Genomic DNA, 24,589 nt, shown 5'->3' on the forward strand with positions numbered 1-24,589 from the left:
GGTGGCAGCGGGTTTCTATGCAAAGTACGCAAGAGCAAAGAACAAGAGATATCGCACATTCAATTGAATATGGTGTCAAAATTTGAGATTAGTTTCTCTGGGACTGAGAGACAGAACATGAGTAATAAATGGTCAATATTCTTCCAGCAGCAGGTCTCATCTAAACCATGGAGATCTAAAAGTAAGACTGTAAAACACAATATTTTCGCAACATTTTCCCGAATGGGAGCCGATGGCCTTATTTGCAGCATGAAATTTTCACGAGTTGCCTCTAACATTCAATGCATACAGTGTGGACAAGATATTTAGCATGCATTTTAATTTCGCAAAATTCGCGAAATTAAAATGCACGTGAACATTCCTCGTTTTACAGTAACTTGTAAACCAGTAAGCTAGAGGGCTTGATATCAATTTTCAGTGAGTGCGACAAAACGGAAAAATGGCAAATACTACATTCTAAGCTTGCGAAATCTTGTGAAACTAGGCTTGTGAAACTAGGCATTTTCAATTTGCAACAGATAGCACATATGCTAGAGATCATTAAAAGTGCTGCATTTTTTCACTAGTATCCACAAATAGCTCAACACGCCTCTTCAAAAGACACAACCTGTGCTTCACTCAACAGTTGAATAATTATTTTTTTGAAAGACCTTGGGCCACTTCCACATAAAAGCAAATCCATTACAGACACAACAAGAGAAGAATTCAGAAGCATTGGTACAAGGGTATGCAAACACTAAGCAAAGTATTGTAAAACATTGTGCTTCAAGTCAACAAGTAAACAGCAAAGTCTACCATGAAAAACACACAAACAAACCCGTTTCTACATCCGCTCCCCTGACCTTGGGTTTTAGTCAAACGATCATTTGCATCCAGTATTAGTATGCACGTAGCAGTTGCATGTTATATAATGAGTTAGAATGTTAGTATGACCCTTCAACACAACATTGCTGAAAGAATAACTGATATATGGTATTAATATCCTCACAACAGCTCACCAGCTTTCAAGATTTCTCAATACTTCTTATAGCAGTCGTAATAACATGCAATTTCTGTTACTTGCTAATAAGGTCTTTTCTTCTTTCTTTTTTTCCAATGCAAATGGACACAGGTCTTCTTATACTTCAACATTATCCTCCCCTTGTTACAGAATGTAAAATGCCTAATAAATTTGTATTGCAAATGCAAATATGTGACTCATGCCTCATACAAACTTTCACAACCAGAGAATCTGGTCTTCCTTTTCGTTTCATTGGCTCAACATGGGATTCAAGAATCGATTGTCAAATTCAAGCAAATTTTATATCTGCTTTAGCATGGTCCAATGTGTTGATTCAGCAATTGAAAGTCAAAGCGCAAGGAGGCAAATTGTATGTTATCCATGTTGCCATACGATAGTATTGGAGTGAAATGACGTCCACTCAAACTTTAGTTGGTTTTTTTTTTTTCATTTTCTTTTGAGCAGAATTCAGCCTGGATGACCAAGAAATAAAGCTGATAGGATGTGAATTCACATGGCTTCTGTAGGTGGTTCCTAATTATGCAGAATCGGTCACTGATTAGAAAATTGTTACATCAGAAGGGTGAACAGGTAGGACATCATTCATTCTGTACTCTGATATGTTGCTTTGAATGATACAGATGTACACGTCTTTCGAGGTCCATTTTCCTACACGTGTGAGATGTCCAGTCACTCAAAATACAAAATTATTAAAAAGAAAAACACTGTCTAACAAAGGCTACTAAGTTAGTAATATCTGCAAAAGGTCAATATCTTGTGATAACTGGCATGCTGCAAATAAATACAGTACATGAAAAGTCACCAAAAAAAAAATCAAAACGCACAGCAACAATACAAGAGAAAAATTGACAAAACAATTAGCATTATTCACTCTGATAAGCATGCATAGCAGTGAGGATGCAATTTTCAAACAAGGCTATAGTTAAACTGCCTATCAAATCACAAATGCAACCAAGATGACATCACTGTGCACACACACTCATATATGTAACAAATAATGCAGCACATATTTCACTTGGGAGAGGTGAAGCTACTAGAAAACATCGTGAACAGGGGTATCGATTCCATGTAAATATCAGAATATTTGAAACTAGCATTTGCACAGGAAGGTAATTCGCACCATCTTCAGAAAAATATATTAAAAGTATTCAGAGAACTTGCTCTTGAATTGAAAAAATTATAATCCAGACTGTCTGTGTGTATGTAAAATATGGAAATATCTCAGTGAATATTTCACATTCAACTTCCCTTTTCTAAGATAAACCAAACAGATGTGTGTGCAATATCAAAAAATTGATGTGAATGAGTAAATACATGTTAGTAGCAGAATATTCTTTGTTTAAAGAACAAGTCTATCAAAGGAAAATATTGTGTCTTTTTAAAATAAACATTAATGTCTCTGATTCAAAGGAAAGTCTGTGGAAATTTGAACTGCGGAAATGCTGAGTTCTCCATGCCAAAATCTCTGACGTGGCCGTATTGCAATGACGTAAAGATGTACCCATAAAAACCTTGAAGTTTTAGTGAAATACGTCATTACTCCAACTTTCAACAGTGCATGGCTTCCTACGAGACAACAAACTGGGACACAGTAAAGGGGGGGGGGGGCAGGGGAAGGGGTCAGAAGGTCACATCCACAGCTGACATTCACCTTTGACAGGTCTCTCCTTGCCATCCACTAGAGAGAGAGAAAGAGAGAGAGTGAGGAGGAACAAATTGGTTTGAGAATGATGCATTACCATGGCAACAAAACCGTTGCAGTCATCCCATGCCACACGCCCACCAATCATTACCAAGAAGCCCCTCAGAGCATCATGATAACACACACACACCCCTCGAGTTGTCAATGTACATTGCAGGAAAGAACGAGTGCGAGTAGACAAGATGATGGACTGGTACTTTAGAAAGAAAATTTGAAATTTGAAGACATTTTTTTTTTTCTTTTCTGTCTTTTTTTTTTCGTGCTAAAGGAGAGCAAAATGAAGGGAATACGAGTGAAAAAAAAAAACATGATTAGCAAAAGTAGGGACAGATCTGTGTATCTACTCTTAATTTTTTTTTTTTTAGTGGTAGGAGAGATCGAGATAGGGAGCAGGGATATCTTTAATCACATATATCTCCAGCGATACATTTGAACCCCGTGAGCTATCAGTGATGAGAAATTAAACACTCCATTGCTTCTCAACCCCTTTGTTTCATCTGATTTGATTTGATTAGATTTGAATTGATCTAACAGACTAATTCATGACATGGCTAGAACTCAACGTGAATAATCTTTGATGTTACTCGCTTGATTTTCTACCAATGACTGTGATGTCATGATGATGTCAGCAGTCAACTTGTTTTCAGTGACAGAGGATAAACAGGCGATACTGTATACATCCTTCATTAGAAGTACTGCGCATGCCACATTCTTGAAGTTCACTACCATGCGTAGTATTCATCCATTACAGAGGTACAGACAGCTGAGTGATGTTGATTGTACACACAGCATATATATATATCCAGCCTACACAATGCAATCCTCTGTATACTTTGCCAGTGAAAGCACACATGAGTGCTCTTTGCCCCAGGAATTTGGAACATAAAATTTAGTTGAATAGAACCAGTTAGTAGCAGATTTGAATTTATTTATTTTTTTCTCCTACAAGATGAGCATTTTGAAAACAATTGAATTGGAGGAGGGGAAAAGACTGGCATTGAGTGATATGCTATCTGATAAGCATCTGCAACAACTATTTGGCTTTGTACAACCAGTATTTTCACATGAAGGAAGATTTCTGAACAAGATACAAGTGTAGAATCGTAGAGGGTGTTAAAAAATTGACTTGATTTTATGGTCTACCAATTCATTATTTTGTTACTCTAATCTTCTGTTGATCTCACACGCCATCTTTACCTTCTATCTTGGTGTTGGCGGACACTCGTTCATAATTGACGAGGGCGGCGGCTTCAAGGCAATTCTTGATGGTGGCACGCACTTCCTCCTGCGGTACGGGTGTCACGATGTCCTTCATTAACACCTGCGAGAGAAGTGCATAACGTCACAGTATCACTTACAAAATTCAAATCCCAATCGCAAACCTACTGCATCCCCAATACGCACTGTGTGTGATGATTGCATAATTGATTTGTTGTCCCCAAATGGCCATCTTGGCGCTAAGAGAGATGTCCAACACTCAAGCTTAAATTCCCTGTAATTCATAGGAGTGGTTCATGTTTAATAAAATCTCAGGGGCGTGGACTTGGAAGTCATGGGTCTCTTGGGTATAGTGTAAAAGTTGAAAAAAAAATGTGGTTGAAAACTCAATCTTACTTTTGACCTGCTTGAGGTTACAAAATAACCATAAGTATACAAGGTGGTGTACATGCATGCTAATGTTACTCATGTCATAAGATTTCTCAACTTCTCCAGCAATTTCATGCAAGCCTGTCTAGAAAAGCATGATACTCAAAAAGTAACGGAATAGGTACTGAAAGATAATGAAAAATGTCAAGGGGGAATGATTCACCCCCCCCCCCCAAATCATTTTAGGGTTAATGATGATTGTTGTTAAAACTTACTCTTTCAAGAAGTGAAAGTGTTGCCTTGAGTGCCCCTTCAGGACGACCAAAAGGGAAGCAGTACCTGTGGATTGAAAGGGAAAACAAGTTAAGTTAACCTGTTGAAGACGTGTCCCCAGAGTACTCAAGTAGGTGTCTATGGGAAATGCGTGATATAGCAAAATCAGTCCGTCCTCACCAGGTTAATAGTATTATTACGTCATTAATGTAGCAACTGGAACTCCAGAGACACGTTTGCCCGTAGATTCCACAAACCCCAACAATGGGGTATCCTCTACCAGAACAGTAATTGAAATTCTAGAGGGTACATTGTACACCTACGTATACAGAGGCTGCACCAATTCCCATCAAAATTAGGAAATAGCCTCCTCTTGCAGGTTCCAGTATGATGGAATATCATGAAGCAGAGGGTTTCTTGCTTTCTTGCTGCACTTACAATTTCACCCACATACACCTCGATCACGTGATAAGTGACAACTAAGTGATAAATTCAAATTGCCACTGACTTGTCTGAAAAGTCCAACTGTCTACAAAGGCCACCCTGTCAGGCCTGGAGTGGTCACTGTATACAGGTTTGGCTGAACCAGTTTGCCGTTTTACCTGAACTCTGTGATTTGGTGCTCTAGCAGGATCCTGAGTCGCTCTTTGATCTCTTCAAACTTGTCCCTCTCTTCGATGGTCACCGTTCCTATCCCGTCCGGCCTGGGGGTGGAAACAAAAACACCGATCGGTACTCGGAGGACTGGAAATATTGACCTTCCACATTTCTAAAAAATGGAGAATGAATAGTTCAAACACTTGTGCACTCATCAGTGCTGCTACTTGGCAAAGACTTGGAAATCAGAAAGAAAGTAACATCAGTGCCTACATGCAAAAAATACTAATAAGCAGAGTACTACGTGTATTTGAAATAGAAAGATTTAAAACACAAGTTACACATTGTTCGAATACTCATGTTTAAAGTGGGAATGCAGTACTTGCAAGATAGTTCTGAAATCAAGAGAATAAAGCATTAAGGCATAATATTTCATTTTAAAAGGAAAAAAAGAAAAGAAAAAGGAAATCCCTTTTATTTAACCTTTAGTTCCATGTACATCCTTAACTAATGTTAGTCTTCTACTAAAAAAATGTTGGAAGAACTGTGGCAGAGAGTGAAAATATCTCTGAGATAAACTTCCTCCTTCCTTTTTTTCTCCATTTTGAAGTCTGCTTTAAGGGTGCGAAAACTCCCACAATGCTTCATGTCACTCCTCACCTGTTGCCGTGCACATGCGATGCGCAAAAGGCAAAGCTATAGTGGATGAGCGTCGGGTCGATCTTGGTGTTCTTCTCGGCCCGGTCCAGCAGGTTGTTCAGGTAGCAGAGGTGTCTGTGGCAACCCCTGACGCCGTACCTGGCACAATACTCGTCCAGCACGAAGATCTGGCCCGGACTGAACCAGCCCTGGTAAGTAAGGAACGACAGACCCAGGTGGTGAGTCAGTATGATTACGACTAGACTTACAGCAAAGGTAAAAGTCTTATATCTCTTTACAAGCTAAAAAAAATAAAAAGATAAATAAACACAACAGCACCATTATGGGTTTAATGCTTATGGCAAGGTCAGCATAGAATGAACTGTGTTGAAATCATAACTGAGCGGTGAAAACACAGCTCTGTAATAGATCATAGATGAACTGAACATAAAAAAATATGATTTGGGGCAAATTCTCAATCTGTTACCTTTTTTTTTTTAAAGCTGGCAAAGGAAGCAAACTACTACCAGGTCGGTTATATGTTCTTAGGCTGTTCTGACTGTGATGACAAATTGTGTGAAAGGTTGAGTTTAAAAAAAAAAAGCAATATCAGTGCAACATTCTCAAATATCAGTCACACATTTTTTATTTTTTTATTTTTTTTTTCTAAAAGCTCATGCAAATCACCTTACTATCAAACATTGACAAAGAATAGAATAATGGATAGAAGTGCCATCCATACTTATACTGATAACTGTAGCACATGTTTAAAGGGTTCTGAGATACAAAAATGAAGAAGTTCATCTGGTAAAAAAACAACAACAACACACAAGAGAAATCCTGAGATCTAGCAAAGAAGAGAAATGAACAGTGGATGAAATTAGACTCACAAGACAGGAGTAAGAATCGTTGAGCCTGTGGTCCAGAGTGAGCTCCTGGAGAGTCTCAAAGAGAGAGGCATGTTCAAACTTGCACGGGTCGCTGTGTATGAACTCATCCATCCCGTGCTTTCTGGCTCGGTCAGCATCTGTGTGAATGAATGAATGAAAGAATGAATGAATGAATGAATGAATGAATGAATGAATGAATGAATGAATGAATGAATGAACAGACTATGAATCACAATTTGGCATAAATTACAAAGAGCTCTGCTGAGAAAAAACATGGGTAATACCATTAGAGGAAGCCTTATGCTAGTATACTTGTAAGAATTACAAAAAAATAAAAGCATGTGTATCACAAAGAATCAAATCTTGTCTATGTTCAGACAGAATACCTTCTCACAGTAGGTGATTGTTTCTGAGGTATAAATAGTATGAATAATCAAAGCAATGACACTGTAATTCAGGAAAAAAAAATTCACTGAACATTGATTAAAAAAACAAAAACAAAAGGGATTTCATACAGGTGTGTTTTAGTACAGTGGCATCTATGGATGCCAAATACAAAAGTAGAATAGACAGAAGGAAAGACAAAGTATATAAAAAGAGAGGAGAAGTAGAAGAATAGAGGGAAAGGCAGTAAAGACAGGAAAGGAAGGAGAAAGAAATAAATGAAGAAGGGAAAAATTATAAGAATGGAGATGTAAGAGAGCTAAAGGGGAGGAGAAATAGACAAAAACAAAAACAACAACAGAGAAACAGAGGAGAACATCTAAAAGAAAAGGGAGTGCAGAAGGAACAAGAAGGAAATAAAGAGAAGAAAACAGGAGCAAAATGGAAGGGGTGAAGAGAAAAGAAAAGCTTACCGCCTTGCTGCCTAGAGATGATGGCATTTGAACCCTTGCCTCCCGCCAGCTGGGTAGGAGGGACGGGCTTGTGCGACTGCCCCGTCGCTCGGTAGATGGCTTGCACCCAGAACTGGCGGTCCACCTCCTCGTCGCACGCAAACACGATGCTGTCGCCCTCTTTCACTGCACTGAAGAAGAACCGGCCTCCCTGGCATTCTAATTCTTGAAAAGAGACAGAGGCCACATTGAAGAGACAAGAGAAGGAACAAGAAAGGGAGGGGGGAGAAAGAGGCAGACCATGCATGACCCATTGGGTAATCCTCTACTGTCGTGCTTTGTTGTTATGGTAACTCCTCTTTGGAAGGTTGGGTGGGGCAGTGTCAGCATGTAAGCATACGATTGATATGCAGAGCATGCATTTTTTAGAAGGTGTCATAATCAAAATCACATCAATACCAAAGCATTAATGGAAGTAAGGCACTGGGCCTGGCCAAGATGAAGTATGGCAAATGCTGAGATTTTATTTCCATTGGTTTTTCAGATGTTCATTACAATTCTAGACAGCATCAGAATGCTTGGAATTAGTATCCACCATTTTCTGCCATAAAGAGACTTCACAACAAAAATTATATGTAAATTATGTTACAATTGTGAAGTACGGTATTTCCATGAAGGGGCAACCTATTACAAGCACAGGATTCTTTCATGGCTGCCTGGCTGTTACTGTAAACGCCATTATACTTTTGTGTTTATTTAGCAGAATAAATGTCCTCAACTGGCCTCAATCAATCAAAGTTTGCATGTCATCTACAGAAGATATGAATATAGTGAATTATGCTCAACGATGACAAACATTCTTGCAGAAAGAATCAAAAGGGAATCCGCTTTGATCAACAAATGTATATTGAATGTAGAATCAGCTAAAAAAAAAACAGGGTATACGACAACTGAAAACTGAATTTTGAATCACAGTGAAAGAAACAGGAATGGGTTCAATATCTACAGAATACAAGAATGTTACAATATGAAATCCATCAAACCCTATATATGTGTGTGTCCTATGTATGTACCATGACATGCTTGTGCATGGGGTTGTATGAACTTTATTAAACATGCCCTTTAACCTGTTGAAGACTAGTCCCAAGTATTTTTGGGCTGGGGTGAATCGGAAATGCATGTTATAGGACTTCAACAAGTTAAGGATATCATTGTGAAGCAAACCGGATAAGTGTGCATAGAGTTTTCAATAGCGATTTTATGTGGTTAAGGTACTCATCCTTCTTCGTGCACATCACTGCCAGGAACGGAACGTACCGGGTAGCGCGTCCGTGTAGTCCACCGTGTATCCATCCAGCTGCATCATCTCATGGGGATCTGCTTTTTTCTCCCTATAGCTGCACATGGCGAATGTGTACTGGCTGACCTGCATGAGTGTGTGTGGGTGGGTTTAAAGGTGAAAGGTCAGGGTTACTTTGTAGTGGGCAATGGGCGGGGGAAAGTATCCTGCAGTCTGCCTTAAATCCTGTCAAGGTTTCTTTCTTTTTTTTTTTTCTTTTTTTTTTGAGCACACTGAATTGAATTGACTTGTCCACTAACTTTCTGAATATCTTGGCTTTATACGCAAATTCTCACAGACCAAAGATCTAATGATAGGAATGAGCTATTGGTTTGCTTATTACAGGGCTGCCAACTCTCACGCATTGAGCGTGAGACTCACGCATTTGGTCCTTTCTCACTCTAAAACTTTATTTCATTTGCATGCATTTCTATTGATCTCACTCATTTTTACTCCTAAATTATAGCATTGGCCTATGGGAGTCTCGCTTTTAACTAGTTTCCAGTGTTGGCAGCCCTGTTATTAGTAGGCTGTTTTTGTTTTCATTGCAACTGATTGACAAATTGCCCTACATTGACATATTGCTTTGTTGTTTAGGCTGCATCCATCAATGTACATTTGTAACGAGAATCATAGCCAAAATATATTACCAATATTGCTTTATGGGGCACTGTCTCACACTCACCCTGGAGAAAATTATTATGATTATCTAGTACCATCAGTCGTGCCTTGCCTACATAATATCGTGCAGTGACTCTCATTTGACGTTGACCATGATGCCATTCACCGCCAGCACACACAGGGAAATTGATTATATTCCTAGGATTGTTTACATCCATACATGTATACACTTTCCAAAGTACAGTCTCAACAATACACACATACTCTTCAAGAGTGTACAATGTAATGTGCTCATCTTTTCTTTCTTTTATCATCACTTAACTATACTAGAAAATGGCTTTTACTGACATGTCCCCCATATCTTCATTTCTGTCTTTCATTCAGTGCATTTTGTTCAAATACTGTGATAAGTACCTAATATACGACTTACTTGCACAAGTACAAAGAACCTCTTCTTCCATTTTTTCCACACTGTTTTCCCGAGACAATACATCCATCTGCAAAAGGAGAAGAGGTGTAAACACAGCTGTGTATGTCAAAGTTGGAGTTAAAGTAAACCCTCCACCACATCCTGATCTGCTTTAGAAGGAACATTTCAAGCATAGAAATTTAGATTCTCTATAACTCTCTGCAATTTTAGCTAAAATGACAAATTTTTTATTTATGTCATATTGAATCAAAAGCACTCTGAAGATAACTACAATGTTTTTTTGATTTTTTTAATGCATTGCAAAATATTACCAGTAAGCAAATTAATCATGATAAAAGATGCTTGGAAATCACTGCAAAATGCCATTGTTGACATGCTTCCCTATACAACTCACACAAAATTCACAATTGTGACATCTAATCTAAGTCAGCAACTCACTTATAGCATGTGTAAAGAATGAGAAAATCTCCTACTGTAGGTTTGTACACACTCCAGCATCAGTAGTAATAACCAGCAATCAACCACACAGTAATATGATACAGAAAGTAGGCCAAGGTAGAAATACTTCCAATATAAAACAAGGGAGCAGTCTTACCCACAATGCTTCATGTTTTGCGGTTTGTCCATCCGAATGGCAAGTCTGATTTTGATGGGGTTAGGCACTTGTTTCGCTGGCGACATGGTATGCCATTCTGGTGTCTTTGGGCTGTTTGGCGTCGGTTTGATAATTACCTTTGAGGAAAAGACGAGGAAGGGAGAAAGTGACAACAACAGTTTGAATACTGTGAGTGTTAACCATTTTTTTTTTTTACAAACACGAGGATGCATCAAAATACATCTAAGTTTGCTTGACAGTGTAATTAGCTTGCATGAACTGAATTTACCCAGTTTCCTGAGGGTAACTCTATACTGTTTTAGATTTTTACCAATTGGTACTTTGGTAGTATTGGTCAGTAAATTGGTAGTAAATTGGTAGTGGTCCTCAGGGAGCTAGACAGAGGGCTTATCAGGTATGACCACACCTTTAAAAGCTCGTAGTAAAGAGGGTGCACCTACCATAAAAGTCTGCAATTGATGCTAAATCGCTAGTGCAACGTATCGGATACAAATATTCTTATAGAAATGCATCAGATACAACTTATTTGATACACCTTCAGGGAGAAATTATACTGACAGACTGTAAATGTGGAAATTGTCAATATGCAAGCATCCAATCAGCAGGGGATTTCACAAACATCACATACAGGCATGATTGGTAGGGTGTTATTCACATTTTGTGACACTGTCTTCTGATGATGTGAGAAGATAGTACCAACCACTCTGCCTATAAGCTATTTGATTGTTTTATTGATAGACCAGTTTGACTCAATATTGTATGGAGACGTCCAGCCAACTTCCACTTCAGGTCAATGCCCTATAGCACATGTAAAAGGTTTGGATGTCTATCCCCCCCCCCCACCTCACCTACATCAGGCATGAGTTATAATCACAGAATGCATTCATAATGAAGTGATTGACATTTTGACGGCATTTGCCTCACAACGAATGCCCTCCCCTACTGCCAGGGTGAAGTTGTTTACATGTTGAGCAGAGGTTATGTCATACACCCTAATAGCTCTTGGCAATTAGCTGGCTCCTGCTGCACTATTCAAGACCCATATTATGGTCTGGTCGTTAATTTCCTATCACATTTCGTGTAGACGTAATGCATGCTGTAATTGGTAGTCAACTGCAGTCATCCCCCCCTCCCCCCCCCGAAACAAACATCCAAATGCAGGGCATTAACATATCAACATACATGCACATTTTCACCTTTCCATATTACATGTAGAGCACATCTGTTGTTCAATGACTGATGAAATTAATGGACAAAACACTCTTGAAGTCTAGCCTCCTCTTCAGAACCATACATGGATTCTAATAAACAGTAGGTGCACTTTATGGCATAATCACTGGGGTCTGGAATCAAGAATATGATAAATTAGCTTGTGATATGCGCATCTCTACTCTAACTAAGCTGTAGATTAATGAGTCTTTAAATTTTAGATAGATAATTTGCAGTCTCTGTAAGAGGTATGAATAATGTTGCATTAACTGTGCCATACACCAATTGTACAATTGTACATCCACGGTACAAGGTGATCAGCACATATTCTATTTAAATTACATGAATAGTATCATTTTTTTAACAAACCAGGAAATACCACTGTTTGCAGATAGTTAATTGTTGGTCAGGTTCTAAGATTAATGGCATGATGTTGGCATGCTTTAACAGTAACACAAAGTCATGACAAATATTAGATAGTAGTGGCACATTTATTGTCAACTTATCCTCTTTTTTTTTAGATGATGCAAATAATACTATCTATCTCTTTAATCTTCAAATTCTAAGGTACTCAAGATGACCCTGAAGAAAAAAGGTTAAATACAAATTGGGAAGCACTACAACCAAGACCATCTTTCCACAAAAGGAACATACTGTATACCCCATATATTTTGCAAATTTCGCGAGTTGGGTCCTCTTTGTGAAATTAACCCGTTAAAGATAAATCCTGTGTATACTCGGGCGAGTGTCTATGGGAAATACATGTTGTAGCAAAATCAGTCTATCCTCATAGGGTTAACAGCATGCGAAAATATCAACTCCGATCCCGACACAAATGTGACGTGCACGCGTACATTATTTTGTCCGTCCATTGCTATACCTTAAGGTCATGAATTTAACCACTCAGAAAATTGTTGCAAAGTCCTGATTCACAAAAAAATTGATGTGCTAAATATATGGCATGCACAGTAATCAAGGCAATCACATTTTGCTCTAGTCTGTTTTCACATAATGTATGAATAGGCCTGCTCTCTTGTAAAAATATTGTTGTTAAAGAGACTCGCAATGTTCGAATTCTCTCTTTACACTGCAATGAAAAATGCAGTACTTTGGAAAAGTCTGTAGTCTTTGCTACTGGAATGTGCATCTGCATGGCCAGCTTGGCAAGAAAGATTCCTGTGTCAGTTGAAGTCACCTGATGAAATCGTAATGTTTTTGTATCTTTTTTTTTCTGCGGCGAGCTTCCTAATTAAACATCCTCTCAGCAAATGTCACATAAAGTTAGGAATGTGGCAATCTGGGGCCTGTTTCATAAAACTTGTTATCAGTGACAACTGCCACATTTTTACGACAAATTTTCTCTCAACAAATCAGATGCAAAGGATTTCAGTAGCTTGTCACATCTATGACAACTTGTCACTGATGACAAGTTTTATGAAACAGGCCCCTGGTCTGCAAATTTCATTGGCCGTATTTTGGGGTAGATGGGGGACACAGTGGCCTACAATGTAGCAACAAATACTGACTGTCGCTGTCACTGTCGGTGGAAATGGCCATAATGTCTACACCGTTTTCTGAATATATATCCCAGAGGCACATGGTAAATATTCATCCTGCATGATATCATTTGATTTGACAGTACATTTTCCTTCTTGAATTTGACATGCAAATCACAGTGAACTGAAAAGACTCAAGGCAACAGCTATAACTTTCAAAGCAGGATTGAAAAAGTCATTGTAATTATATCATATTTCGGCATACACCTACCTGTAATTGAATTTGATCTAGAACTGGCTACTTTTTTAAAGATCTTTAGATCTATAAAAATACAACCCTATTTCACCTTCTCAGTCACGTCGTAGACATTACGTTAATGTGCACACAATGTGTTTGCCAATGTCCCCCAGGGATGTGGAATAATTTATTGAATAATTCTGCTCACGCACGAAGTCTATCCCCTGAGAATAATCTTTGTATTTAGATCAACATGACACAATTGGTAATGCCACGTAGCAGATAATGGCACCGGATATTATGCAAATCAAACACCTTTAATAAAGCTGTAATGAATCTATTTTTGTCAACCTTTTAGTCGCAGAATTTCCATTTGTTGCCGGATCTACTCGGTAAATGTACAGATGTTTCTATATACGGGTGTGATTCCCAGGAAGCCGTGTCCGAATTCAATCAGCATGGTACCACAGTAATACCGCGCAGGGAATTCCATCACCACTTACTGTGCAGATTATATACCCCTCCCTTCCGCATGAAATCTATTTCTGTCAATCCTAGGCCGAATTTCATCAGCACCTGATCTATAAGTGTAAATGTTTCCACATACTGTCTTTAAATCCAAGGAAATACTGTCTTAATTCAATCAGGACGGTAACACAGTAATACTATGCAGTGGGACCACGACACAATGTTTATTATGCACACTGACCCCCTCCCATCTGCATCAAATCTATTTTCGTCCACCCTCTCCGCGGCATTTCCTCCGTAGCCGAGACTGGTGAGAGATCAATGCGATATATACCACCCGTGTCATCCGGCCTGGTGGCTGCCAGCAAGGAACTGAAATCAATAAAAGTCAATTAACCGTGTGCTCTCTCCCCCATCTCTTCCTTTCTCTCTCTCTCTCCATCTCTATCCCCACCAGCTCGGCATCTCCTCATCGTTTGTGGACTCTGATGCCGTCCTTCTATATCGTGAAATATTCCTGAGCTGAGAAACCACACAAGCAAGAGCAATGTAACAAAAAACAAAATAAAAGAAAAACAAGGGGCAAAGGGGGTCTGGACACTGGCTAATTACAAAATGCCAGGTGGGAGAAATATAATATCCAACATTGGATCAATCTATAATTGAACAAGTGCCAAAGAGTGTGCAGTCACCAGTCTGGCTCTTGACATTCAACCTTATGGCTTTGACAGATTTTATCTAGTTCCTCCTCATTCTCTCTCCCTCTGTCCCTCCGCCTCCCTCTCTCTATCTATTCATCCACATTCATAGATCTCCATCTATTTCTCTCTCTCTCTCTCTCTCTCTCTTGCTCAGCATCATCATTGACAAAAATCTGGAAGTGTATCAAAACTTCATGAATTACATACATTTGGAGGTGATGACTCTTACTCTGCACCTAATTGAACTCTTGCGAGTCGGTAGTTGTCAGCCTTTTTTTTTTTTCATCTCCATTGTTTCCTGAAGATGAAGGACAGTACCACTCTATTAAAAAGCTAACAGATGGGATCATCACATAGATAAAGGTTTTATGTAAATAACAGATGACCACTCCTGTCAGCATCTGTTCCTCTCCTTTGATTTGTGGTCTTTTCATATTAAACAATGTAAAGCAAGAAATTTTCGCGATTTGGAACTAATGTCCTTTTTCGTAGCGTGAAAATTTTGTGAAATGCCTCTGGCATTCATTGCATGTAGTGCAGATAGGAACTTTAAAAATGTTAATTTTGCAGATCTTGGCTCTCGCAAAATTTGTGAAATTAAAATGCACATGAAAATGTCTGGTTTTCCAGTAGTTTCTCTTGAAGGGAAAAAGAAAGGAGTATTAAGATATTTGTATACAGGCTACAAGAAGCAGGAGAAATTTGACTTGATGAACCACAGTTTTACCATCAGTCATGCACTCTTCAGTATTCATAATATTGTATTTCATATCTTTCATGGGGATGGTGTTTAAATCACCTGGTAAGGGGGAGGGGGAGGGATAAGTACCACCTGATACTATATATTGGTATGCAGTTCACCAATAGGTAGCTCTTGTACACTGACCAACCTTCTGCAGTCTCAATGACCTTGCTGTTCTGTTCTGGGTCAAGTTGCATAAAAAGATTCAATCAAACATAAGACAAATAAATCAAACGAAAGTCAGGTATTAGCCAATCAGAATTGAATATTCTGAGACTTAGCATTGACATTCTGACCTATGCTTGATCTTACAGTTTATGCAACAGGGCCCCTGGTCATATTTTAACTGCAAAATTTATACAGAAAAAGAAGAAGAATGTTTATGAGTGGTATCCCAAGACTACGCCACAGTTCATGAACATTTACTGACATTCTGAGATAAAAAGATTATTCTCTATGCCCCTGAAGTCCCTAAAGTATGTTCCCTAACATAAGTTATGCTGACTTCATGTAAACCATTTGATTTGGAATAAAACTGTAATTTCATTACAGGAGATGTTGCCTACACTGTGGAGCAATAGTGCATTCATTGAACATGAATATTGATATAAACTGGGTGTAGCTCAGGTGTTATAAAGTAATGTATCCAACTAAAGTATGGCAATAAATATTCCAGGAAACCAAGAGTGATCAACTGTTGGTGATTGCTATAACAATCACAAAATTCAAACTATCAGGATGCACGGTGCTATGTAATTCTTTGTGCATACATATGGGCCTGAATTCACGAAGGTGGTACAATCTTGTCCATGGTTTAAACCATGGACAAAGACCAACATTTTTTATGAGACGAAAGTGTCGCATGGCCTATTTCGTTATGATATCAGTCATTTCGTCGACGAAATGACCATTTTTCGTTGACAAAATAGGCCATGCGACACTTGCCGCCCCATCCAAAACTACGGTCTTTGTCCATGGTTTTAACCATGGACAAGATTGTAGTACTTCCGTGAATTCGGACCATGTAGTTTTCCTCCACGGTATGCTAAACAGTCCTGAATCTATATAACAGTGCAATGACTAATATGCAACACTTTGTGCTCACCAATTTCCCCTCAAATGCTGGTCAATTCTGCATGTTGCATTACACAGATATTTTTTCTCATGCTTTTATTTGGGAGTATATAGCGAGTATAATGCAGAGTAAGGTCAATTTCATATTTCAGGCTATGGTCTTAACTACACTCTTTCAATATTTACACTCAGTAATTAATTCACGGGTTGTGTGCGGCCATTTTTGGCAAAACATGGCTCAGAGCACCGGACTAATTAGCTTGGATGCATCAGCTAACAATTGGCAGCGTGTTTGATGAGCTCATGCTAAATGCCTCGCTAATTAGGGCACCAATTACTTGAGTGAAATGCCAACACTAAAACCTAAATGGACTCATAAGCGACTCCAATCCAAGACAGGCCTAACAGCCACAGCATTGCATAAGCATAGAAAAGAACATTCATTAACACTAATGCAGGCTTCAGCAATTCATCAGCCCGCTTGATACAAAGTTCACATTCCACAGAGAACTAGTTATGCCTTAAGCCGAACTTAATATGGTAATTTGCTCTTTAAAGACACCATAATTTCCCAACTCTTGGAAGCCATTATCACTGCACTCCTGCCACACGGAAAGCTTAAAGGCATACATTAGTAAGTGCTATCGATGGGGGAGAGGGAGTTTGAAAGCCCTTTGAGGAAGCAATAACAGAGTTACTTCCATTAGTAGCTATTGGATTAGTACAAATAGCATTGTAGTACATGCACATCTATAATTACTTCTAATCAATCCCTGACATTTACAACTATTTCTCCCTCGTTGAATGTCAAATATTACTCTCCACTGAGGTCAGAATGGGAAAAATCACCCAGAATAAATACACGTAGGCGTAATCTCTCAGGTACTGTACATGCCATATATGGCAAGTCTAATTTTTTGCAAATTGAGACTTCCTGAAAATTTTGCAAGTGGTTAGATTCACAATCATGGAGTGTAGTAATGAACGAAGAATTGTATGCGTGAACATCGCATTCATGCCAATAATCTTTGCATGTTATTATATTCATGAATGGCACCCAACTAGCGAAATTCATGAAAATAAAAATCTCGCAAAATATATGCCGTAATAGTCATACGGAACAAGGGCGGTGAGTTAGCTCAGTCGGTAGCATGTCTGCCTCACAATCCAAAACACTCTGGTTCGATTCCCGGGTCCCACTGAGCAATGTTGTGTGTAATCATACCGTCCCATCTAGAAAGAGGCAAAACACTCTGTCCCTCAGATAGGACATAAAATGGAGGTCCCGTGCGTGAGAGAGTCAAAACTCATGCACATAAAAAGATCCAGCTTCATTTATTTATCGCAAAGAGCAGGGTGTTTAACCTGGTGAAGTGGTCCCACCTTACATCCAACTGGACCCCATGGAAGACCAGCTATTGCAGCTGAATACTAGTATGGGCTATCTAGCCATCTTCTCAGATAGAGATGATTAAAAAAAAAAAAAATTGACAACCGATGGAACCTTAAATTATTTGTTGGTGGGGAAAAGTATGTGTGTAGTGTATGTGTGTGCATGCATTGCATTTGTGTGTGTGTTGTGTGTGCTGTGAGTGCAGGTGTGTTGTCGTGTGTGTATGGGGGGAGTTGATCTGACACAAAATAGCACACATGGGACTAACCTTGCCAAGCATGGTATCATCAATACTGAGTACTCCGGTGTTCTCTGTGTAAAGCTTGATTTTGACGACAGGTAGTGGATGAATTGTGGTGAAATCCCCCTGCGTGTCCCACCTAGTGAAAAAAAAACAAAAAACAAAATGAAACATTGGGTAAACAAAAACAAAAGCATAAAGGCAGTGTCAAAATCATGTAGGAAAGATAATTATAGCAAAGACTCCAACCCAAAGCACCTTCTGATCTGGAGATTCTCCCGCCTGAAAACCCTAGCAAACGGGAGATTCCAAGTTGATGTGTGCGAAGCGCGAAATTCCCAGGGCTCTAGATGCTCTCTGGTTCTATCTACGGCTTATTTTTTTCAACAAACGATAGCAATAGGTAAGAAATCCTTTCCAACGGGAGACACAGAGCCAGGGCGGGAGAAATTAAATCATAAGCGGGAGAACGGGAGATTTTGCAAAAATGGGTTTTCGGCGAGAGATCTCCCGTCGAAAACGGGAGAGTTGGAGTCTCTGTTATAGTAATAGTTCAGTAAATCAGATATCATAATTATGTACCGGTACCCGGTACTAACTTATATTCTGTTTGTGGATTGTGTTGCGTGACCTTAATGCAGCAAGGCATATCAATAGAGCACACAAATCTGTCTTGAAATAATGAAATTTTACCGCGCAGTACTCAATTAAACTTGAGGTCTGTGTGACCATAAATATCAACATCTTTTATTCTCCTAGCAAAAGGATGATGATACTGTCACCTACCATTGATATAACTCAATTTGGTACCGGTACTCAAGAATCACCCCAAGAGGAAATTTTTATAAAAACAGTGTAACTGGAGCAAAATTTTAAACAACAGACCTGGGGGTCTTGCGCTCACCCGAGTATCGCAAGGTCACCTTTCACGCAGTCACTAATCTAAATTACACACAGCTCTACCAACTTTGACCAGGCACTCTTAAGTAGAAGATGAAAATGTACAATTATGGCCCAAATTTAGACCCCCCCCCCCCCCCCCCACTCATGGTATCAATTTTAGCTCAATCACTTCTGGCTCTAGAGAAGAAGATTTTTTTTAATAAGATTCCTTAATAACTTTGAGGTATATATTTACAAGCAAACACACAAAGAGCTCTAATATCACATGTGATAGAGGTGTGTCAACATGGGATTTTTTGTTTTTGTTTTTGTTTTTGTTTGAAAGGAAGCTTCAGGGCACCTTACAGAAGCCACTGGTGATGGCCTGGTGATGTCAGAATTATCATTACTTTCCTAAAATCTGACCCAACATTGCAGCATGTATTTTCACTGATCTGCTACATTTTACATCAATTTGTCATATTCAAGGTAGAAATAAATCCATTTGCAGTATTTTTTTTTTCAATAACAGTACAGTACCCAGGGCTGCACATTAACCCACTTTTTCTACTGGTCCAACCTATCCCAGTCAGACCACTAGATACCAAGTTATTCAATTTTTGTCCTGGTCCATTCCTGAAAAGTTACTGGTCTGACAGTGATTTCTACTGGTCCTGGACCGTCAGACCAGTGCCAGTATCAATATTGCAGTACCATATCTCAAACATTTGTTGTTGAAAATGGAAGATCTGTGACGCAGACTTTCCATGGTAGACCAAAGTCTGACAACGCAATAAAAATAAATATTCAAATAAACTACACAATGTCAGAAATATGTGTTGTGAAGCAATCAGACAGCATGAATTGCTTCAAGTGTAAAAGAGATATAAATCTGGAACAGTACTCCCGTAAAACGACAAATATTCACGGCATGAAACTTTTGCAAATCTCCACTGGCATTCCAATACATTGTGTAGACAAACAGTTTTGTGTGCATTTTACTTTTGCGAATCTTGGCTCCTCGTGCAATTTGTGAAAGTTGTATGCATGCGAAAATTTCTGGTTTTACAGTAATCCAGTGATATGCAGATGCTGGCAGACACAGGCAAACACACCCTCACAGATGTGAAGATGATGTAATAAAGTATTGTGTGATCTCTCAGAAAGACACAAGAAAGCTATTCTTATGTTTGAAAACAACGTTGTTGTCTTTCATTCTGGCATACTGCTGAAAAAGAAACTGGTGGAAGACATACATGGATGCATTTGTATGTCATCTACGTATGAGACCTTGTCCTTCCTTCTGAGAACAGAATTTCAGTTCTATGCATTTCTACATCACACATGAGCAATCTTATGGCTCAATTTTTGCTCTTTTAAGCAAATCATACACCCTGAGCTCCTATACGATCACCGTTCGGGGTGCAGAAACTTGCACGGTTAAGAATTTACAGGGAATGCTGAAGGCTATTTTTGATTGAAGAGAAAAAAAAGAAATCAATATCAAATTCTGAAATGACAAGTGCTCACTGCAAAAGATGGATATGCAGAAGACATCAGGGTATTCTAATAGTACAGTATCAACCGATCATGACAGCTGATTTCAAACCTTTATGGATGAACATCCCACTGCATTTAGAAGATGAAGGCACTTACAGGTCTATCATGGAAGCTCAAAAAAATTATGAAAGGTCTTAGTTGATGAATGTGCATGTACAAATGAGCACGAGCTACAACCCTCAGCATTAAAATGGTGATGTTTCATGTCCTTTTTACCTCTATATCATGAACCTTGTTGCTTATTCTTCATGAATATTCATACAGAACATGTGATTAGCCCACATTGGGGTGTTTGTCAGGATTTCTGTTTGTTTGTTTGTTTGCTCTACTTAATTACCAAGACATATTGAAAGTAGGAGACAACTATGAAACGAAAGCTTATGAACAAATTTAAAGCTAAACATCAATGCTGATGACAACTGAAATTAGCCGTCAGCAGCAGCCAATACAAGAAGGTGCTATCTAGGGTAGTATGAGGCAACAATTCAGGTTGAAAACAAGAAGGCATTTTTTTTTCTTTACCCCAATCAAGATTGATAGGTTATGCCTCCAGTGGCAGCACTCTGTACACCTAAGGGCTCATATCTTCTGAGCATTTCTGCACCTCAAAATGAGTAATTCTTGTCTGCCGTTACTGTGCTCGCACATTCCCGGCAGGTACTGCTCTGTTGTTAATTGCATGCTGAGACGCTGCCCTCTCAAAGTTTGTAATATCATTGCTCAAGGTGATATGGAAATCAAAAATTCTCTGCAGAGCGATTTTTTTTACCAAGATACATGTCAGCATCACATCATCTGTAGGAAAGTGCCAGTGAAAGCACAGTCAGTGGATGGACAGAAGTAATGGGAAAGGAGAGCACGAGAGTGCCAGGATGCCCCACCCTCCTTATGCCCCCCCCTCCCCCCCCCACCCCATCCCCAATCCTCTTCCCTCTGGAATGATGAAACCAATTAGGAAGTTCAGCTGACGGTGATGTATCACCCAGGCTCTGGCCAGAAGTCGCGCAATGTTTGCATTTTCCATCAACCCCGCGCTTGATGCAGGTAAACACTGCCGGGGAAAGTGGGGGGGGGGGGGGGGGGGGGGGGAGGGGAGGGGGGTTGGTCAAGCCGGATATACACTCCATGGCTGACTTGAGGTTAAAGGTCAAGTCATTCATCAACTAATGTTCATGAGTATTAACATCTCATCCATCAACTGTTATTTGCTTGGCCATCCACTGGAGTAGTCCAGTGGAATGGAGGTGACAAATCTTAACAATGGACGTTAGAAAATTGCAGCATTGGAAATAGCAAAGTTGCAATTGGCAGGAAATTATAGGGATGATAGTGCCCTTATGTGTATTGCTGAAATGATGATATTTGTTTTCATGCTTCTAGGAGAAATGACATATCAGCCCATACTTCACACCATGTTGCAGATAATGCTGTTGAAGGTCTCCACAATGAAGAGCTAAACCCAGTTATCATATTTACAAAATGCGAAAATTATCTTAAAACTGAAGAAGTGACAATAAAATATACACCACAGTAGTGGCTTCTGTCTGAAACCTCCTTTTTTTCCCTCCCTTACAATGAGTGAAAAGAGAAATTAATTGGCTGTGCTTCTGATATAAAAAACAAAACACCGTAAAACTGCTAAGATTTATGAATCAAATTCCATAGAGATTCCAACGAGCAGTCAGGGAGAAACTCGTGTGTTACATCATGCATTTCCGTAGGTGAAAATAATTCCTAAATAAGAGAGACTATTACACATACATTCTCCAGTCTGGATAATGAGGATACATCTGAGGTTTTTGAGAATCTTCTCTGTTAAACACTTACGTTGGTTTACTGGCTTCAGCCTGGTCCGTCTGTAGTTTCTCCCCTCCTTCCACTTCCATAGTGCAGTAGACAATTCTGTTTGGTGCTAGGAACTTTAGGCCTTGGACCTCCATCACTACCACCTGTTAACAAACAAACAAACAGACACAAAAGACGAACAACATCAGCATATCAATAAACACTTCTTTATTAACATGCCCTATGACTGCAAAATATGACTGATTATAGCTTGCCATTGCACCATTCAAGCATGTTTTATATCCTGAGCAATTCAAGTATCAATGCATATTTGAATTTGATGAAATATCATATAATGACTGAACAGATTTTGACTGATAAGAGTGACTGCATTGCTCTAAAGTCTACTTTATGTACACTGGGTATGCTAATTACTTTCTCACACCAATTTCCATATGGAAGAAATTCCACTGAAAATAATCAAGGATCAAGCTTCTTATTCTTTGCTGTTATTATTATTTTGCTTCATTGGCACCTAGTGAAGAAAAATATGAAGCAAGTACCATCATTGTAACTATAGTGAAACTATAAAAAGAAACTTACAACTCTTAACCATCAGACAGTCATCAATTTGTGATTGTCAAATGAAAAGAAACAACAACAAACAAAGAAACAAACAAACAAAATCTTCAGGACAATGTGATCGTAACTCCCCAGTCTTTCATATTTCCACTTCCTGCTTGTTGTATTTTCTTCTTTTTTTTTATTGGATACCAATTTACGGGGTGCCAGGATGTTTATGCACGCCATTTTGTCTCTGAAGTACTTTACCTCTAACGTGAATGAGAGCACTACATCTGACTTGGAGAGAGTTGGCTCTGAGTCCTCTGTTACTTCCATCATAGAAACTGCTGTGTTCTGTGCTCTGCATCCAAAACCATGGGAAGAGAGGTAACAGAAAAAAGAGAGAAGAAAAAGAGATATAGATAGAAAGTAAAAGAGAGATATATAGAAAGTGGGAGAGAGATATATAGAAAGTGAGAGAGAGATATAAGAGATATAAGAAGAGAAAGAGGGAGAAATGACAGAGATAAAAAGAGAGATAGAGAGAGATAGAGGGAGATGGAAAAGGAAAAAGACAGAAAGAGAGAGGGGAGAGAGAAAGAGAGAGACATAGATAAAAAGAGATAGAGAGGAAAAGAAATAGAAATATATAGAAAGAAGGAGGTATAGATAAAAAAAAAGGATACGAAGAGAGGGTGAAAGATGGAGAGGGATAGAAAGAAAGAGAGAAAGAGAAGGAGAGAGGGAGAGAAAAAAATACAGAGAGGAGAAATGTATTTAATCAGACACACAGAGTATAAAATGGCTCTATATCATCATTGAATGTATTGTTCTTGCTCCTCCTCCTCCTCCTTCTAGTCTGGATACAGTAATTCCGTACCATGCATTCCAATCCACCTACAATCCGATTTAATGTTTACAGCCCATTGTTTGTTCTGAAAAAAAAAGTACGCACTATCTTCCTTTCCTGATATCTAATCAGTGACACAAAATCATTAAAGCCTTTTCAACTATCTATGTACGGTATGTCCCCCCCCCCCAAAAAAAAAAAAAAAATAATAATAATACAATCAGATTTTTGCATTGATAACTCCCAATATGATTAAACTGTCTGAATGCTATTTCAGGGCCTTGAATATAACATCTTAGCTATATTTTGGAGAAAACCCCATTCCGGTTTACCCGGTTTGGTTTAGTGGTCACAAAGAAATGTGGATTGTTGTAAAGCATGTCATGGGTCTGATTCTTCCAAGTTTAGCACTTAATGCTCTGTGGGACTGCATATTTTAATGTGTGAACACAACGGACAGAACTGGTAGGGAAGGGATTCCTGACATGCTCTACAAAATTCCTCATTTCTCTTTGACCACTGAAGCAAATTGGATGGGGTTTACTGTAAGATGTGGGTAATAAGTTATAGTTTTTTACCCTGAAATTGTATTTAAATTTATTCACTATTTTTAAAGATATCATTACAGGGGGTTCCATTGTATTTTTTTTTCTTGGGGGGGGGGGGACATATGGTATAATATTTTCTCCTCACTGTCTTCCAGTCTTTCCACTCATCGTACAATTCTTCTTCACCCCCCCTTCTCCATGTTACTCTTTCTCTCTCTCTCTCTCTCTCTCTCTCTCTCTCTCTCTTGTAATATGTTGTCTTCATATGGAATGTGACAAATATTTGC

At 38.9% G+C, this 24,589-nt stretch overlaps 1 protein-coding gene across 1 annotated transcript in view; it reads right to left on the minus strand.

The window, feature by feature from the left end:
* The window catches only part of LOC139740568 (calcium-dependent secretion activator 1-like), a 91,815-nt gene that overhangs the window by 25,583 nt on the left and 41,643 nt on the right, over positions 1-24,589 (minus strand). The window contains exons 4-16 of the mRNA XM_071651154.1: positions 23,172-23,265; positions 22,383-22,504; positions 18,141-18,252; positions 10,531-10,667; positions 9,936-10,002; positions 8,863-8,971; positions 7,567-7,770; positions 6,710-6,846; positions 5,841-6,028; positions 5,186-5,287; positions 4,586-4,649; positions 3,921-4,044; positions 2,673-2,699 (exon numbers count right to left, since the gene is read on the minus strand). Of these exons, the coding sequence (XP_071507255.1) occupies positions 2,673-2,699; positions 3,921-4,044; positions 4,586-4,649; positions 5,186-5,287; positions 5,841-6,028; positions 6,710-6,846; positions 7,567-7,770; positions 8,863-8,971; positions 9,936-10,002; positions 10,531-10,667; positions 18,141-18,252; positions 22,383-22,504; positions 23,172-23,265 (1,487 nt within the window). The remainder of the gene's footprint in view (positions 1-2,672; positions 2,700-3,920; positions 4,045-4,585; positions 4,650-5,185; positions 5,288-5,840; positions 6,029-6,709; positions 6,847-7,566; positions 7,771-8,862; positions 8,972-9,935; positions 10,003-10,530; positions 10,668-18,140; positions 18,253-22,382; positions 22,505-23,171; positions 23,266-24,589) is intronic.

Source organism: Diadema antillarum, unplaced genomic scaffold, assembly GCF_040938485.1.
Source record: "Diadema antillarum isolate AM-2024a unplaced genomic scaffold, OU_Dant_1.0 seq00000861_RagTag, whole genome shotgun sequence".
NCBI lineage: Eukaryota > Metazoa > Echinodermata > Echinoidea > Diadematoida > Diadematidae > Diadema > Diadema antillarum.